The 17,583-nt window shown below is 41.0% G+C and overlaps 2 protein-coding genes across 2 annotated transcripts in view; both read right to left on the bottom strand.

The window, feature by feature from the left end:
• The window catches only part of OTOGL (otogelin like), a 96,923-nt gene extending 96,154 nt beyond the window's left edge, over window positions 1–769 (bottom strand). The window contains exon 1 of the mRNA XM_075504264.1: window positions 691–769. Coding sequence (XP_075360379.1) covers window positions 691–769 — 79 coding nt within the window. The remainder of the gene's footprint in view (window positions 1–690) is intronic.
• A 6,090-nt stretch (window positions 770–6,859) lies between these two features.
• RPS16 (ribosomal protein S16) lies at window positions 6,860–10,379 on the bottom strand. Its single transcript, XM_075496265.1, has 6 exons — window positions 10,250–10,379; window positions 10,107–10,162; window positions 9,250–9,351; window positions 8,370–8,466; window positions 7,194–7,241; window positions 6,860–7,057 (listed from the first exon to the last, which is right to left on the bottom strand). The coding sequence occupies exons 2-6, from the start codon at window positions 10,152–10,154 to the stop codon at window positions 6,912–6,914; spliced, it is 441 nt and encodes a 146-aa protein (XP_075352380.1). The 5' UTR covers window positions 10,155–10,162; window positions 10,250–10,379; the 3' UTR covers window positions 6,860–6,911.
• Window positions 10,380–17,583: the final 7,204 nt, after the last annotated feature.

Below are 17,583 nucleotides of genomic sequence, written 5' to 3'. Positions count from 1 at the left end.
ATACAAGAGGTGCTCACAGACTTCCAGAATCAAACATCTAGGGTGGTTACCTATAATCATTTCCTGAATGTTACTTGTAAAACTCAATTGCAATCCACTTAAAATGGTCTAGAGTCCATGCTTTAAAAAAAAACTAAACCAACCAAACCAAACCCCCTTCTTTCTCATATTGCCTTAGAAATCTTTATAATTGCTGCAAGAAAGCTATCTACAAGATCCATTTGCATTACACAGAAAATAGGATCATTTCTGTAACCAGAAGAGCTATTATTTACCCTAGCATTCTAAAAATGCTTAAATAAACTGCAGGTGCAGTCTGATCAAACAAAATCATACCCCACTGAAAATCATTATATACTTACTTATCTGGCAATAATGGGAAGAAAGCCAATAAACTTAAATTTCATGCCTAAATAATTGTTTTGTAACAAATTCAGACATAAAACATCTCTTTGTAAAAAAAAAAAAGAGCTATATTTTAGTTTCTACACCTGTGGGAGAGAATGGTGATATACAGTTTTTTAACTTGTGTTAAAAAACTTTTTTCTTTATGAATTCCAGCAAGGGTCAAAAAAATTGCTTTATAATGATAGAAAAACAAGGAGCCGTAATATTTCTAAATATTTGTAAAATATTTAGAAAATCTTTTTAAAAGTTAGTATTACTACAGCAATGGAATAAAATTCTTACCTTGCAAAGAGGACAGCAGGGAATGAAGCAAGAATATACTCCACGGTATCATTAAATTGAGCTTTCCCACGATGTTCATTTCAGTATAACTTAGTAATAGGAAATTTATCCAAATGAATGGCTTTGATTACGATGGCATCTTAGAACTATGTATTTCTACAGTGTGTTTAAATCCGTCAAAAGTTAGATAGTTGGATGCATTATTTAAAATAATGTAATGCAAAAAAGGAAAAGAAGAGGAGACATCAAGTTTGGTAGCTACATACAGCTTCAGGAGCTTTGCAAGCGTTGCATGCAACTTTCTGGCTGCATGTCTCTCATTAGTAATGCATGGTAACTCCTCAGCCGAGTCCGTATTAGTTACACTTTCACTAGACCTGCAAGTATTACTCCTCTGTTGAATTGAATCGGCCTTTTATAACATAGCAGACAATGACATCGAAATGTTGCCATGTCATGATGGTTTGAGAGTTCCTTCAGTCGTCACACACCTTTGTGTGTTTTGAGGCTCGCGTTGAGTGCTGCCCTTTACTGTTTATTACAGTGAAATATTTTTGCAAGACCCTGCAATGATGCTACTGTATAAATGATAACCAGATGGTTTTAGAGATTAACATATTAATGTTTCTTATCTGTTCTAATAGGAGAGACATGAACTTCCATTAAATAATGCATCTGGATTTTTAAGAATATTTTAGATACATTTTTGTGTATAGTTTGCTTATGTCACAAAAGAAGGCTTCCCAGAGGATAATTAAATTTCATTTTTAATAAAATGAAAATTTCATAGTAACAAAAAGGAGAAAGAAGTCATGGGGTTTTTTTCTAATTTTCATTAAAATATAAAAATATATTTTCACCAAAATTGAAAATGATAACATTTTAAAACAGAAAAATCTTATCTGCTTTACCCTAACATTAAGAGAGTCATTAAAAAGCACAGTTTTAAAGACACATATAGTGCTAATTGAAACTGCTACTACTCATTTTATTTTGCAAAGCCTATCTTTTGCCTAACCCTCCACTCTTCCTAGGATGTGCTTTGTGAGACCCTCTGAGCATGCTACAGAAGGTGGGTTTGGACCAAAATAAAATTCAGAAGTTGAGGGCCTCTCTCAGGTAAAAAGTTCTCCCATCATTTCCTCTAGCCCTTTCTCTTCCCCGCTCCCCAGCTGGACTAGAAGAGAGGGCAAAGGAAAACACTCAACCTCTCTAACCACAGGCAAAGACAAAACCCTGGGTCCACACAGCAGCCAACAGTACTCATGCAGGTTTGGGATCACTGGCGGCCCAAGGATACTTATTGCAAACTGATATATGTTATAACATGACACCGTGTTTGGAGTATTTCTTAAGAATTATTTTCATTACTGTTGGTTCTGAGAAGCTGACATTCACATAATTCACATTTCAAGAGGGTTTTTGCTTTGTTTTTACTTCTGACTAGCTATGGGCTGGTCCCATGGTCTACCTGTTTATCTGCAGCTGGACTGCATCTCCCAGCTTAGTTTCATCTGCTCCATGTGGTCCAGAACCACTCCAGACTGCAAACAGAAGCAAAAGAAGTGAGTTCCTGATCCAAATTAACACACTGGTGTAGTCATACTCACAGACTGTGAACTATTATGTGGCTGCCTATCTTATAGGATGTGGCAGAGGCTACTCAACATTTCACCCTCTCATAAACCTACTCTTAGAGGACAATGCCTTAGGTTGCTCTCAAGCTGAGATGAAGCCAAGCACTAGACCTTCCAAATTCCATTACGTGTCTCCGTGTTACCTTACTTTCAAGCTAAGTCTGGTTTAGAAACTGTTTCAAACTCTTCTGAGAAATCTGATCTGGGATTCTTCCCTTCCTCAAGACCATATTTCATACAATGCTTCATATGCAGCTTCACAAATAAATCTTGCCATTAATATAAATGAACTCTTTTGCTTTAACAGAAACTATCAAAAATAGCCTTTTTTAAAAAAAACAATTTTCCTATGGCAAAGTTGAGGGAATATTTGGTGCGTGTTAGTATTTCACAGTTGTTTAACTTCTAATATTTAAAAAGTAGGCCAAGCCTCATCAGCTGCAAAGGGACTTTGTAAGAGTTAGACCAATAGGTTTCATCAGATCTGGATATCTCTGCTCGGGGCAGGGTAGGAAACAGCACAGTCCCAAGCACATGAAGGATGTTAGCTAATAAGGAAAAAGTATTATTCAGCCAAGTACACTGAACTGTAACTCAGAGCACTATATTAAGAAAGAGATTTTAAAAAATTGAATCAAATTATACTGAGGCAACAACACACATTATCTACACTAGTAGTAGAATACTCACAGACTGGGACTTCTGAAAAATTTGAACAGAAAAAATGTATTAAAAAATAATCACTTTTGTAAGAAAATAAACACAATACAGAACACATTGGCCCATACTTTAAAAATGCTAGTGTTACATTTTTAAGTTACAGATTTTTCTTTAAAAACAAAACTTAAACTTTTCAATGTTAATATATTTGTATATTACAGTCAAAATTAATTTGCCCCAAATTTTCCAACATAACATTTGAGAGGACTTAATTTCGTAAACAGGTTACACAGCTCATCAGGATTATAAACAATGGGTGAGAAAATAACCACCTTCAGTGCCACGGGTACAAGCTTGCCCTGGTTTGGAACTGGATCCACTGTTGTCTTTAACAAAACATGGTACTTTTTAGAGCCCACACTCCAGCCTTCATTGAACTGGTATTTTCAATTAAGAATTCAAGCGAGGCCACATTTTGATGTGCGCACCTGATCTTCCTAAGGATTAGCATCAGTGAAACTAATGAAAGAGCTGGGCGAGATGAGGTTAGGGGCATTTCTTCTTTTCCAAGAACCACCTCCACAGCTGCTCAAGAACCTCACTAGGGGCTTGAGGATCAAACCGTTACTATTTCTCTGTGGAAGCGTGTCTCTGGCCAGAGCGAATGCTCAGTGACAAGAGCTTGATTGCCATCCCTGCAGAATCAGGACATCAGGAAAGGAAACATTTTTATGAACAGGTTTTCTCCTTACACCTTCAAACCTCACGGTAGCTACGCTTCCCCAATGAAGTTAAGCCCTCTAGTGGGTGATCAGTATGTCACTGTTTAGAATAAAAAACTTCAGCCACCCAGGCAGACACAAGCCTGATTCCATGAGCAGTTCTCATTTAGAAAGCAAGTCTGTGGGGATGACATCACTCTACAGGATTAATGGGGCATTTTTATAGGATCAGAGTTCAGTTCAGAAAGCATTTTTATTATGCTAAGAGCCTTTTGGTTGAAGAAATGACATGCAGATATCATCGCTGTATATATTAGTAGCAATGCAAGTTTTATTTTCAGCCTTTCCATAAAAGAACTGCAAAACAAAAATCCCCAATTGTTACAAGCTGTTCTCTGGGCAGAAAAAATGACACATCAGGTTTCCCCGTAACTGTGAAATCCACCCCTAAGGTTACTGGCATCACGTATTGCGTCTCCCCCTGCCTCCCTGAGTTTCACACCACAGTAACTTTGTGTCCTCTCTTTTTCCCTGCATCCAATTGCTCTAACAGCTAGGCAAGAATCAGTTCTGGACAAGCCACAGCACAGGGTACCTATGTGCCAACTGGCAGGCCAGTACACATTTCCTAAGCAATGAGTGAGCCATTGCTTTTCAGTCACCACACGAGCCAAACAACTAAAAGGCTTATTTTTCCTCAGCTGAAGCTAATTAACATCTCTCAAGATGCCAGTTTCACAAAACTCATAGGAATTCAAGTAATCAAATTTGAAGTTAGCCCTGCATCACATCTTTTCCTTAGAAAGCCAGGCTAGGAGGCAGAACACAGCAGTTTTCAGCAGCCCAAGAGCTAGAATAATCTGTGAGCAACTCTACTACAAGGTAGAAACTCTGAGGAACGCACTGGATGAGAAATGGGTCAGATCTGAGGGTGCAGAAAGGGGGGACTGAAGAAAGCAAACCATGCATCTTGCCAAAGAGACAGCAAGTGTCTGGAATAGAATATCTCGTTCACTTAGTGTAAGACAAAAAATGCTGGTATGTAAATTGGCGATAGACTATACAACAGTCCCCTCCACTTCAATGGGAGTGTGAGGGGTTTGAACAAGAGTGTTCTACTTCTATTCAGGTCATGTAATGCAGTATTTTGTAGCAGTCACTGACAGCTAAAATGAGAGATGGATGGAGAATTCCTTTTCAGAAGGAATTTGTTCAAGTTACACATTTAACCCTTGAATAACTACACTTCAGTGAAGATGCCTTAAACGCCTTTCTACGGAAAAAGCAGAGACATCATAACAAATCTTAACATCTTTAAAAAGCCACGAGCACCTATTTTCCTAAACTAGAGCAGAAGGGCAAAATTGTACTATTCTTTCCAATTCCCCAACCCAACTCACAAAGGAAGCTGGTTTAACTTTGTGTTGACTGAGTACACTGAAATGACCTACCATTAGACAAGTGAGAGAAGAAATACCACATTAATAGAAAGCCCAACAAAAATCTCGAGTACCAAGGTGCTCCTGTAACAATTTCAGTATTGGCATACAAATGTATGATAGACACAAAAATACCAGGCTTAGAGAGCAACACAGCAGAAGCTAGGCTCTCAGTTACTTTGTCTTCAGCGATTCTTCCAGTTCCTCTCCAAACTGGTTTTCAAACATCGGAAACAAGAGTCCAGGGCTGTTCCCATGCCTGTTGGGTCAGCTCAGATCCAAGGCCTCACTCAATTACTTGCAACTCTTCCAAGGGACAGAATTAGCCTTTCCAACAGCCTTTTGTTGGCACATCCCATCTCTTACTCAGAACTTTACTCTTCTTTGTCCCCAGGAGACCACTTCCAGAATTAAAATCTTCAGTATCAGTGGACGAGAAACTGGAACTTCTCCAATATTTCATGTCCGATACACACACACCCTAGCTCGATCTTTGAAAATTACTGTCATATTTTCAACTCCAGGTTTTTCCCTAAGGCCTTCAAATTGCCTCACCTAGCTCACGACATAAGCAACTGTCTGGCTTCCAAAGGGATTTTTCTGGGGTTTTTTTAATTAAATCATTTAATGTTGTTCTCCAGGTTTACATCCCTCTGTGCTTGTACTGTGTGAACATGTGGTTGAAGGATGAGTAATTTAGACCCAATCTTATCTTTAACACAAAACCCTTTTTATGTTTTACATTTACAAAATACTATTTTTGAAACAGAATATACGGGGTTTGTTATTTAAAGAAAAAAAAGTTTCCTACATTTAGACATACTAATGCAGAAAACTCTGCCTCTGTATTATCTGGTATGGCAAGAGTTCAATAAACCTCCCTCCCTACCCCCATTACTTTGGTTTTGACAATGTAAAATACGAACGTTAGAACAGCTACCTGAACACCCACTTTAGCACTCTGCTGAGGGAGTTATCCTCAAGGGGGTAAATTCCTTGCCCCTAACCACTAAGCAAGCACAAACAAAAGCAGTTCATGTAGATGGACAACGCTCATTGCCATGTAATATTCCACAGTGGGGTTTGGAACTTCACTCTGTGTGGTATTTCAGGTGAATATACACGGAAAACAGAAGTCCTTCGCACAAACTGCCAGCGCTGAAGTGTATGCGGAAAGATGCTTAACTCTGCATCGCACTATGGGGGCATGCTAAAGCAAGTCACGTAACACACAAGTTACCAGCTAGGAGCCAGATCCATGCTCTCGTGCAGTATGGGCTAAGTCTTTCACCAGGCTAAGACACATTTTCACGTGGGAAGAACAGGGCCTACTCACATTGGTTCGTAACACCGTGAAGAGTGGCCATCCAGGTACTGGAAAAGGTCCACATTTGTTTAGATTTAGCAGAAAGGTGAAGGTTGAATTCTGCTTTAATGAACTGGTATACCGTTTCACGTGCCCACAAAAAACGGGATGTAAGCTTTCTTTATGTTCTGATAACCACACATTCATCAACAGGAGAAAGCTCTTCTTTATTCCCAAGACCCTATCTATCTATCTAGACTGACTTATTATGAAGGGATAAAAGAAAACTGCCAACAGCCCTCTCATTTTACTTTAATATCGAGCAATTTGTGTATCAATCTTAGGTTAACACACAGTGAAAAATCTATTTACCCACAGAGAAAAGCGCAATTTAGAAACATGAAATGTATCAAATTCTCTTTATGTTTATTGACTGTCACATGACTGTAGAACAATTTTAACGGTAAGACTTCTGGTAGCGTGCACGAGCACCAGGTCCTCCAAATTTCTTGGATTCACAACGGCGAGGATCTGCAACCAGCAGAGTCCTATCATACTGGATTAGAATATCCTTGATCTCTTTCTTGGAAGCTTCATCAACATCTGTTAAAAAAAAAAAAATCTTCACTTTAAGAAGTTTCACATAGAACAAACCCATATTAGCATTTTTTTTTGCACCAAAACTACCAGAAGCCGTACATTTCCACTTAAGGCTACTACAACAATCAAAACAACTTACATTTTTGATAGTAAGCCACCAATGCTTTGGAAATAGCTTGACGGATAGCTGTTGAAGAAAGATAATGGATCAGTAAGGACTGCAAATGTATTTAAAACTTAAAACACAAAGTGCCAGTTAACTGAGAAACTTGCTGTCTTGTTTTCTGCCAAATTGTCCTTTCCCTCCTTCATCTCCCCTCCCACATATTCCACGTGACCTTTATTTTGGCAAATCTGAAGAAGTCTGTGCCAACAGGCCACCCACAGTTCATTTGTTGATTTGACAAGCTACCAAGGAATTGTACAAGGGCAGTCTTGATCACCTTCTCTTCAGAGTACTATGGTAGGTTCGTCTTCTACCTACAAGCAGTCAACTTTCAAAATCCTTAGAAACACAATCCTCTGAAATGTCTATACTTTTCAACAAGGATAAAATTGATCAGTGTGTTCAAAAACTAAGGAGGCAAAAGGGACAACAGGATGGTATGAGCAGTTGTTCTAGCATTCCTCAAAACAAGCCTGTAGCATAGTAACACAGTAATCAGAACTCAAACCAGGAGTATGGGCATAACTGTAAAGATTTTGTTAGGCTGTTATCCGTCAGAACATTAAGATCAGGATTTTAGTGAAAGTCTGAATTTTCTGAAAAAATGAATGCAATCAACTTTGAGACTGAAACATGTCGCTGCTCTTCATGCAGCTTCAGCTCCACTTCACTAATCTACACTCGAACTCTAACAGCAGAACAAATCTATCATTTGTAAAGAGCAACTCTATCAACAGCTAATGCAAGTATGTTCTCAATCTACCCTGCAAGGGAAAAAAATACCTAGCTTTGCAGGTCAGCTGAAAGATGCTTCTGAACAACATGGGAATTCACAACTAAAGGTAAAATTTCTAATGATAAATCCCCTCTTCCCCTCCCAAAATCTTTTTGCTCAGCTGTGCTTCAACTGTCCTGTCACACTGCAAGATGCAAAGATCGTTTCCTTGCATTTACTCAGAACTTCATCAATTTACTTCGACTTACTCTAGATGTTACAGCTCTGCACATAAAGTATAATCAATAAGCCTTTAAGAAGGGAAAAAGAAACAGAACATCAAGATGCACAAGTTACTGTTCTAAACTCAAGCCTCTTAAATATGTGGCTTGACTTGTTCTAGCCCACACTGAAGATCACACACAAAATCATACCGTAGATTTGCGCTACATGGCCACCACCCTTTACACGGACTCTGATGTCAACACCAGCAAACCGTTCCTTCCCCAGGAGGAGGACAGGTTCAAGCAGCTGAGAACAAAACACAGAAAGAAAATTCATTTGTGATCAGAGACAACAAGGATTAGAGCTTGTAGTAGGTTTACCAAATGTGAAGTTATTAAATGTTCTGAAAAACAGAGCCTTGATTTTACAAGCACACACTCCAGTTAAGCACACCTCTTGCAGAGTTCTTTGACACCTACTAGGACTGTTGTAAAATAAACTTACTGACGTCTTGAATTTTTTTTTTAAGTTCCAAAAATCTGAATAGCAAAGCATATGTACACAGGAATTAAGAGCAAGGGAATAGTTTAAGCAGAACGCCATAATTACATCAGCACTAGAAAAATAAATCAACTTATTAAAATTGAACATTTGAAGTAATTTGAGGATGGTTTTCTCCACTATTTATTACACTTTGTATTTATCAGGTCAGTTTTAGATTCTCTCCACAGTGTTCAAACAGCTACTGTATTAAACCCTAAAGAATCTTTTAAAAAGGAGGGGTCTAAGTCACCCATTTCAATTTAAAAAATGGATGTGAAGTGCTGAAAATACTTCACATTACATTAATATACATTAATCCAATTAAGCAAAAAACCCCACCCTTCCCAACAAGACAATCATAAAAAGACAGCTTTCTGAATTTTCACAACAGATTTTCATAACTAGATTTCAAGTGATCAAGTAACACACAACCAAAAATTTAGTACTGTCAATAAGGCATACAATTCTTCTCCACCACCAAGCCATTATGTGTATAATAGTATTTTAATATCCAAAGGTGGTGGGGGAGGCTGGGTGGATGCTTACTTTATACTGCAGAGTTCTGGGCTCAATCATCTCCAGAGGTCTTCCATTCACTTTAATGAGGCCATTTCCTCTCTTGCAGTGGGCAACAGCAGTTGCTGTTTTCTAAAAATCCAAACACGTATTAGTGCAGCACTTCATTTTTGCACTAGTGGATTTCTATTTAACAATCTAAAAGTCTTCGTTTTATGCCCAAAGTTAACATCTCACACTAAACAAAACAGTACCACTCCTTACATTGCCAGGTATTCACTCAAAATATTCAGGCACTGTCTTAACAAAATTATATGTAGTTCATAGTTATAAATGCTATATAGTTATAACATTTAGTCATAAATACGAGAAAGATACCCTCTCCATTCTGCAACACGGTATTTTTGTGGCTCATTTCCTCACAAGACCCTGTTACCTAGAATTATTCGACCCACTGGATCCCGGCAGTGCGAACTTTATCTTCCCACCGCCACCTCATAACATGGCTCTCACACACCGGTAATGATGACCCAGGCCCCCACGGCCTGGGGACGGCAGCGGCGGCCGCTCCCGAGTACTCCCGAGCGAGAGGGCAGAGCTCCGACCCAGAGGACCCGGGCTCGCTCCCTGAGAGAGCAAATCTTTCTCCCCGCTTCCGCACGACCCCGGGGACAGGGCGCGCTCCGGCACCTCCGGAGCGGGACACGTGGGCTGCCGAGCAGGCCTCGCCACCGCTGCCCTTCCCGCGCACCAGCCCCACACACGGCCCTGGCGAGGAGCCGGCGCCGCTGCTCCCGAGCTGGGGCCGAGGGACCCCGAGCACGTAAGGCCACAGGGCGCGGCCCAGCCCGAGAACGAGGAGGAGACGGAGCGGGCCGCGGCCTCACCTTCCGCCCGAAGACCTGGACGCTCTGCAGGGGGCCCTTGGCCGGCATGACTCCTCCTGCAAGAGAGAGGGAGGCGGCGTTAGCGCTGCCGGGGGAGAGGGCGCGAGCAGGGCGGCGGAGGCCGGAGCCCCCCGGACACTCACCCTCCCTTCAGCGGCGGCACCGAGAAAAGGCCGGACGGGGCTTCCCAGCCTCTTCTCAGGGGCAGCCGGGCCGCAAAGCGCAACGCCGTCTTCCGGCAGCGCGACAGAGCGCCCCGCCGCCCCTCCCCTGCTCGGCCGCGATTTGCGGCAGCCTGCAGCTGGGCGGATAGGGGAGGGTGGGAGCGCGCCTTCCGTTAACCGCCGTCCCTCGGCCGTGGCGGGCTGGAGGCTCCGCACGGTGCCCCGGGGAGGGAAAGGGAAGGAAGGGGAAACTAGACCAGACCAGACCAGGCCAGGCCGCGCCGCTGGCGAGGCACGGTGGCCAGGCCGCGTATCTGTTTCTCCGGCTCCTTCTGGCAGGGCCGCGTCTGCCGCCTCCCTGCTGGCGGAGAAGTGCAGCCCCCGGTCCCTGCGGCCGGCCGGAGGGGCTGATGGGCGCTGGGGAGGGTTCCACGGCGTCGACCGGACCTTTTGTAAGGCCGCCGCGTGGGGCACGCTGTTCCCCCACGCTCTCCCCTCGGCACGGTGGTGTAGGGTCACCCTACCTCTTGCCCCCTCCTCGGTTTTGCTCCGTTGTTCTTGTTTTGTTGGTGAGGGTTTTTTTAAGTTGCTTTCGTCGCACGCAGAATTATCTCACTTTCTGGTTTTTCCGTAAAGGGGTGGCGTCCCCTTAGACCCCATGAGCGCTAGGTAGGCGTTGTGCCCGTTTCAGAAGCCGGCTTCTCTCCCCTTAACGCTGCTGCTGGTGAACCTGCCCGCACGGGGCTCCCCGCCGCTCCACGGGGGAACGGGCTGCCGCTCCCCGCAGGGAGCCCGGGCGCCGCCCGGAGGAGGCCGAGGGCCGGCACGCTGCTCCAGGGGCCCGCTGCTCCGGGTGCCCGGCGCAGCACCCTGGGGGAAGCACAGCCCGTGCGCAAATGGGTGAAGTTAGAAGCGGGGGAAGGCCACTCGCTGCCCGAGCTCTGACATGGGTTACAGCAGCTTGAAGGACTTCTTGAGAGGGATAGAGGATGCACAGCCTGCGGAGAGGTTTTTTCTTGAGTTACTTACGAAACATCTAGTGTTAACGCCATAGTGTACCACCCCTTAGGTATCCCAGTCACAAGCAGAACCCAGCCGGGCTTCTGCTGTAAAGAGAACAAAAGGATGCCTTCCCTGGAAGGCTTACAGTCACACTTAGTACTTCCTTCAGATGCAGAATACAAACTACATGGCTTTTTTAGTTTTAAAGTTTGGTAAACTGCTGGAGAAGATGAAGAATTAAACCTTGTATTCTATTCTAGCGTCGTACGCTGAGGCATATTCAGGCAATTCTTTATACCCACTTAAGTAGTCACAGACAACTATGTTTAAGATCAAGCCAAGTTCTCAGATTTAGGGAATCCATGGAGCACTATGAAGTTAAGCTTTTATCTCTGTTTTTGTTGCTTAATATCGGTTATAAACCACAGAATTCAAGGCACTTTCAGACTGAAAATATTTTACTTTTAAGGCTTGGTATTTAGAATGCAAAATTTTCCACAAAGACAAAAGCAGAATCCATCGATGAAGCAAGGTCATGCTTGTTAGATATTTTAAACGATAGAGATTTAAATTACTGTGATTAATTAGAAAGTTGACTGCTCAAATGAAACAATCAGGTCCTTTGTCTTTGGACAGGATTTTAAATACTGAACATTAGTCATCAGTCATGTGAGGATTTAAACAAGCACTTAGCTTTATGCAATCTGAGTGATTAGTTCTATTCAAGTGAATAGTACTGTGCAGAGCATGTAAGACTTAGCACATCTCAAACCCCCAGTTGTACAAAGCTTTAACATGTGACCCGAAAAGTGATTTTTTTCTTTTTAAGGCTGTTTCCTAAAGAACAGTGTTTATGGAGTCACACATGTCTATCACCCACCCTTTCCCCATCATTGGGGGAAGGGGAATGGTCACCAGCTTGTTAGCCAATTTCAGTTAGTTTTCACAGAAGAATGGAAATTTCAAAACCAGTTTAGCTTGTACATATTTGGTGAAAATAGGTGGCTCTGTGTAAGAGAGATCTTTTACTTGCATAATGAAAGCAGCTGCAGGAGCTGAAATATTAGACATTGCAAAACCTTTATTTAGATGAGAAAACATAATACCCAATTAACCCACTTAGACAAAAAGGTTCAACTAAGACTTATGATCAACCCAGAGGTGAGCCATTAGTAACTGAGTTTTGTTGGGTGTTCAGGGCACTTTTAAAGGAAAAGAAAACAAATCTAAATCTCTGCCTTTTGTGGGTATTATCCAAAGTCTGCTAATGAAGACATCTGTTTTAATACCAAGTGCACCATTAAACAGGGAGGTTCAAATGTCTGCTTGTATAAAGTTTACCTTTTGGGAGCATGCTGCTTAGGTCCTGCAAAATTCATCCTCATTTGGGTGTTCATCTGCTGCAAACCATTCCTGGAACAGAAAATGTTCATCCTAGAAGAACCTGTGTATAAAACCAGTGATATGCCTACACATATGTATTTTTCTGTTAACAAAATAAGAAGATAACCAACATATATTGATAGTGTAGCCTAGAAAATAAGGTTAAAGGCTTTGTGCTGCTTGTTTGCTTTCTAGCATAAAAATGAGAATAGAAGCTAAAAGTCATTTAGAGACCACCTACCACAGGAATTAGTCTGTAACACAGGAAGAGAGAATTAGATGATAAGTATCGCCATATACAAAAGAAACAAAAGATACCAGAATGGGGAAAAAAAATCAGGTAAGATACTATATTTTTAAGGCAAGTCCAAGCACTAACAATATCCCTACTTAGTCTTACTGAGCACAGAATACTTTAAAATCATAATATATCTCTGATTTCAAAAATAATAACATAGTAAGAATCTCCAAGCACCACTTACAGACTCTTGTCTTCAGTTCCTTTTTATTTGTAAAGTAATTGCACCTGTGGAATGTCAGGCACTTGTTTGGCAGCCTTTTTTTTTTTTTCAACCTTAACTTTGCACTGGTGTGAAGGGTTACATAGTATGCAAAACAGTGAATAATCAGGCCCAGAGAAATTAAGGCTTATTTGCTGGGAAGCCACTCTTACCGGAAGGAGCATTTCAAGAGAAAGCTGGCAGGTTTGAACCCATCTTGATAGGGCGTTTTTATTATTTCCTAACAGGAGGGAAAATACTTGGATTTGACTCAAGTCTAAGTCCTTGATTTCATGGTGGTTCTGTATTGTACTAACAGATGATCTCTTGTGTATCTTTGTACCACCAAGTATCTTACAACTACTAAATCTTTTACACGGACATTTAGTGAGGCTTTAAGGGTTTGAGAGTCTCTCGCTGACTGACCTCCTCCACTGGAGCTGCTTTGAGCTCATTGCAGGCTGTGGTGTAAGATGCTGCTGTGACCTACTCTCCTCCCACAGACCAGGCACGTACGCTTCTGCTCTGTCAGTTTGCTGGAAAAAGCTAGGGTGTAGCAGCAAGGTATAGTGCTATAGGGGAATGACTCTGACGATGTCTCCAATTTCCGCACTTTGCGACAGGAGAACAAACCTTGTGTAGGTAACATGGTTCCATGGGGAGGAGGGCAGGAAGGGAATGGCAGGAGATGGGCAAAGGTGGACCAAGGAGAGTCAGGGAGCTGGGCTGAGCAGAGCAGCATTGTATCCATTCATTTGGAAATTTGCCAGCGTGGAGCATATGGAAAACTGCAGTACAAAACCTGGGTGTCAGTCCACTGCCCACCAGTACTGTCAGGCTGATGTAGTGCAACCAATGAATTTTAAATGTATACTTATTTGAATGCTAACAGAGATTTTATTTGGCGTCCCTATGCTGGAGTCAAATCTGTTGAAGATTTTTACTATTTATGTGTTTGTGTGGGGTTTTTTTTTTATTTTTCCTGGGATTTGATGTAGTTTGGAATTTAAAATAGCAAGTGACTGGACTTCCATGTGAAATCATGATGTTGGTTCTCCACTTGGACCTTGTCATCTTTCAAATCAAATTCACATGTAAGTTCAAAAGGTAAACATTCCAAGAGGACGGCATTTTAGCTTCCACTTAACACAGAAGTATGTAGCTACTGAGAGTGTAAGGCAACAAAGAGTCAAGGTCAATATGTTAACAAGGCCAGCTGTAATGTGACTCTAAATTTCCTCCTATTTAAAGGAGAAAATGCTCTCCATGGAAAAATAGTGTGAGAATTAGTGAGATCATCTTCCTCATGTATTATCTGAAACATTAATAGAAAGGTGAGAGCTATGGCAAAATATAGTCAGTTACTTCTATATATGTTGTCATAGAAAATAAAAAAAATTATAAAAGTAAAAGGGCATTTAGGGGAAATACAAAGAAACATTTCTTCTACATAGGCCACAATCACATTAAAAAAACCCTAAGCTTTCTACCAAAATGTCCCAATTTGCAATTGAATTCTACATTGTAGGAATTTTTTTTAGCAGAGTGGATAATTTTAACCAGGGAAAAGTTTTGTTCATATTTCATGCATGATAAACAAAGCATGTTCGCTGAAGTTTTTACTTCAGACAGCAAAATCATCTCTATATGCTTCAGAAGGCTTCTGTCTTGGACAGATTTATACCTTTTGAAAATCAGTGGGTTCCTTCACTGAGAAGGATGGAGTATTTCAGGAAAGAAGATACTGATGTGCTTTTTTTTTAATGGCAGCTCTTACAATCGGGAAGATCTGGGATACCAGAATATAGTTCTCATATTACATTTTGTGACTGATGTGTGTTTGATGGTAAAGTGTAATTAGCTAATGGATCCCATTATTCCTGATGCTTGCTTTTCACAGATCGTATTCATCCAGGCAGCAGCTGAAGAGTTTTCTAAACTCAATTAGTGCAAGAATGCTGTGACCAATGGAAAAATGTTTGATGCATGCCAGAAAACAAATCTTCCCAGCTCTTGGAAGTATGTTCTGAAAACAAATAAGGATCACACAAGATTTTCATATTAATAAATATTTTTTTCCTAAGAAAATATTTAAAATCTAAAGAAAAATTTTTGGTTTAATTATCCTTCTCTAAGGAAGCTCTATAACATAAGCTCTGGAACATAAGGTTATGGATTATCCTGATTGGTGTGAATACTGACTCCCATTTGCAGATTATAAATGTTAATGTCACACTGAGATTGAAAACACAAGCCAATTTGTAATGTAGAAATTGACACAGTGATAGGCATAGTCACACTGAAATTTATTGCATGTAAATAATTAGCAATACAATAGGTCATTCAGGACCCACTCTTAGCATTGCTACTTAGGAAAAATCACAATTAATGATTGTCTTGACTTTAGTTTTGAATGAATAGGATAGCTCTTTCAGTACAATAAACAAAAGAAATACAAAGCCCATCTTGGATCTGAACGTATAGACAGATATTAAGGCTCATTGTTTTAGCTCTGTTACCTGGCTTGTTTCTGGAATCTGATAAGATGTTGTGACTTAAATTTACAACATGCATCCTATTTACAGTGGCTGGAAAGGCGTATATTCAGTTAACATAGTTTAGCTGGAAAGTGATAGTGTATTAACTGCTCGTTTTAGGATCCATCCATATACTAAAGGATAAAATATAAAAATCTAGGACTTGGATTTGGAATATGACTTCATCTGTGTTCGACCTCTCTTGCAGCATACAAGGCTTTAGTGAAATTTATTTACAGTAACTTAGAATTACTTAAAACTCTTCTGCACATCCACAGAAGCTGCTCTTAAGTATGTGTGTGTGAGCTCATACACTCACACTTTTATATATCAACAGGAATCAAAGTTGTAAGAAGCTGACCGGGCAACAACCCAGTACCCCCAAGCTACACAAATAAGCTAACAAGTAAATAGAATCACGTACATGAAGCAATTTATTTTTTTAGAACAGAACGGCATCTCCAAGCTTCCTGCTGTATTTTGCCGCCCCTGGAGGCTGCTTCTCAGTTTAGTTCCCTTTTTAAGAAACTAAACACAGCAGGGTCCAGTGGGATCCAGCTGCCCTCTCTCAACTTTTCTGGAGAGAGAGGAGTTGTCCTGGGTCTTAGCTTCCACAGGCCTTTTGGGATCCTTTCTGCTTTTCCACGTTAAAGAAATTTAGGGAAGAGTGCCCATAGAAATGGACACCTATTTTGCATATCTCTAGAATACAGACTTCTTGCCCCAGTTGGTTTAGTTACGTTCAGATTACAAATACAATATCACACTCTGTGATCTGTAGGTCTACATTTCTCTTTAAATCTCACTTTTGATGTAATGCACGCAGAAAGTTGCTATCTTCTAGGTAGGTGAAATGTGTGATTATTGTTACTGACTGCAGAAATAGACTATTAATTATGCACGTGCTTAATTTGCAGAAACACCAATTGTGGTTCAGAGCAGAAAGAGGTAGGTTTCTGTGAAGTTATATTAATCTCTACTGAGGTCATTTCTATTTCTGATTTTGAATCTGTTTGTTGTTTCAAGTGAAACATTTTCCATTGCCTGTGGTAAGAGGGCAGATAAGGCAGAAGTATCAGAGCTCGTGAACTGCTGTGTACTTACTGACCCACCAGAGAACTGAGACATTTTCTCCAGGAACTGGAGCGGTTGAACTCTGAAGGAGAATGAACCCTTTTGGCAAGGGTGTATAAAGGCTCAGGATGGAAAATCTTGTGTTTATGAAGCGGAGAGAGTGAGCAGAAACGTAGTGACTGTCCAGCTTGTAGCATTAAGGGAAAATAATAATGCATTTTATTCACTCAGGGCTGAATGCGACTAGGTTATCTGGATGCTGCATGCTGCCAGGAATCGTGGAACAGTCGAACCCAGCAGAGTCCCCGTCTGGGGTAGGCTTGACAAAGTGGTTGTTACCTGTTACCAGCTGTAGCTCTTGAACGGAGACAGAGGTCAGTTCTCAGTGCCTTGTTACGTGTTAATAGCTGATGCATTTTAAAGTAATCTGTCCACCCTCACCTAGCCCTTTGTTCAGGGACAGCGGAGAAGAAGTTGTAGGATCTGGTATCTCCAAATAGCTCGTTTGTCGTTCTTTCCTCCACTGTTCCCAAGAGAATCTAGCCTGTAATATCTACCCACTAGGAGATCTACACCCAGTTCACAGAAACACAAACACATGCAGTATTACAACACATGTATTAAAATGACATTTTTTTACAAGATCAAAAACAGAAAAAATAAAGTGCTGTGGGAAAGCTTTTACCAAATAAAAATGTCTGTGGAGGCTTGATCATATGTGGGCCTGTGAATAACACTCAGGAGACTATAAACTTTAGACAAACCAGATGGTTAGACAACAAACCAGATGGTTTTATTTATGCAGACAAAGTTCACA

This window comes from Mycteria americana, chromosome 1 (assembly GCF_035582795.1).
Source record: "Mycteria americana isolate JAX WOST 10 ecotype Jacksonville Zoo and Gardens chromosome 1, USCA_MyAme_1.0, whole genome shotgun sequence".
In the NCBI taxonomy this organism is placed as follows: Eukaryota; Metazoa; Chordata; class Aves; order Ciconiiformes; family Ciconiidae; genus Mycteria; species Mycteria americana.
This window is presented reverse-complemented; position numbering and strand designations above follow the sequence as displayed.

Coding starts and splice junctions, on each gene's coding strand:
- RPS16 (XM_075496265.1), bottom strand. CDS start 10,154: ATGCCGGCCAAGGGCCCCCTGCAGAGCGTCCAGGTCTTCGGGCGGAAG. Junction 9,352..10,106: donor TCCAGGTCTTCGGGCGGAAG/GTGAGGCCGCGG, acceptor TTGGATTTTTAG/AAAACAGCAACTGCTGTTGC. Junction 7,058..7,193: donor GGTGGCTTACTATCAAAAAT/GTAAGTTGTTTT, acceptor TTTTTTTAACAG/ATGTTGATGAAGCTTCCAAG.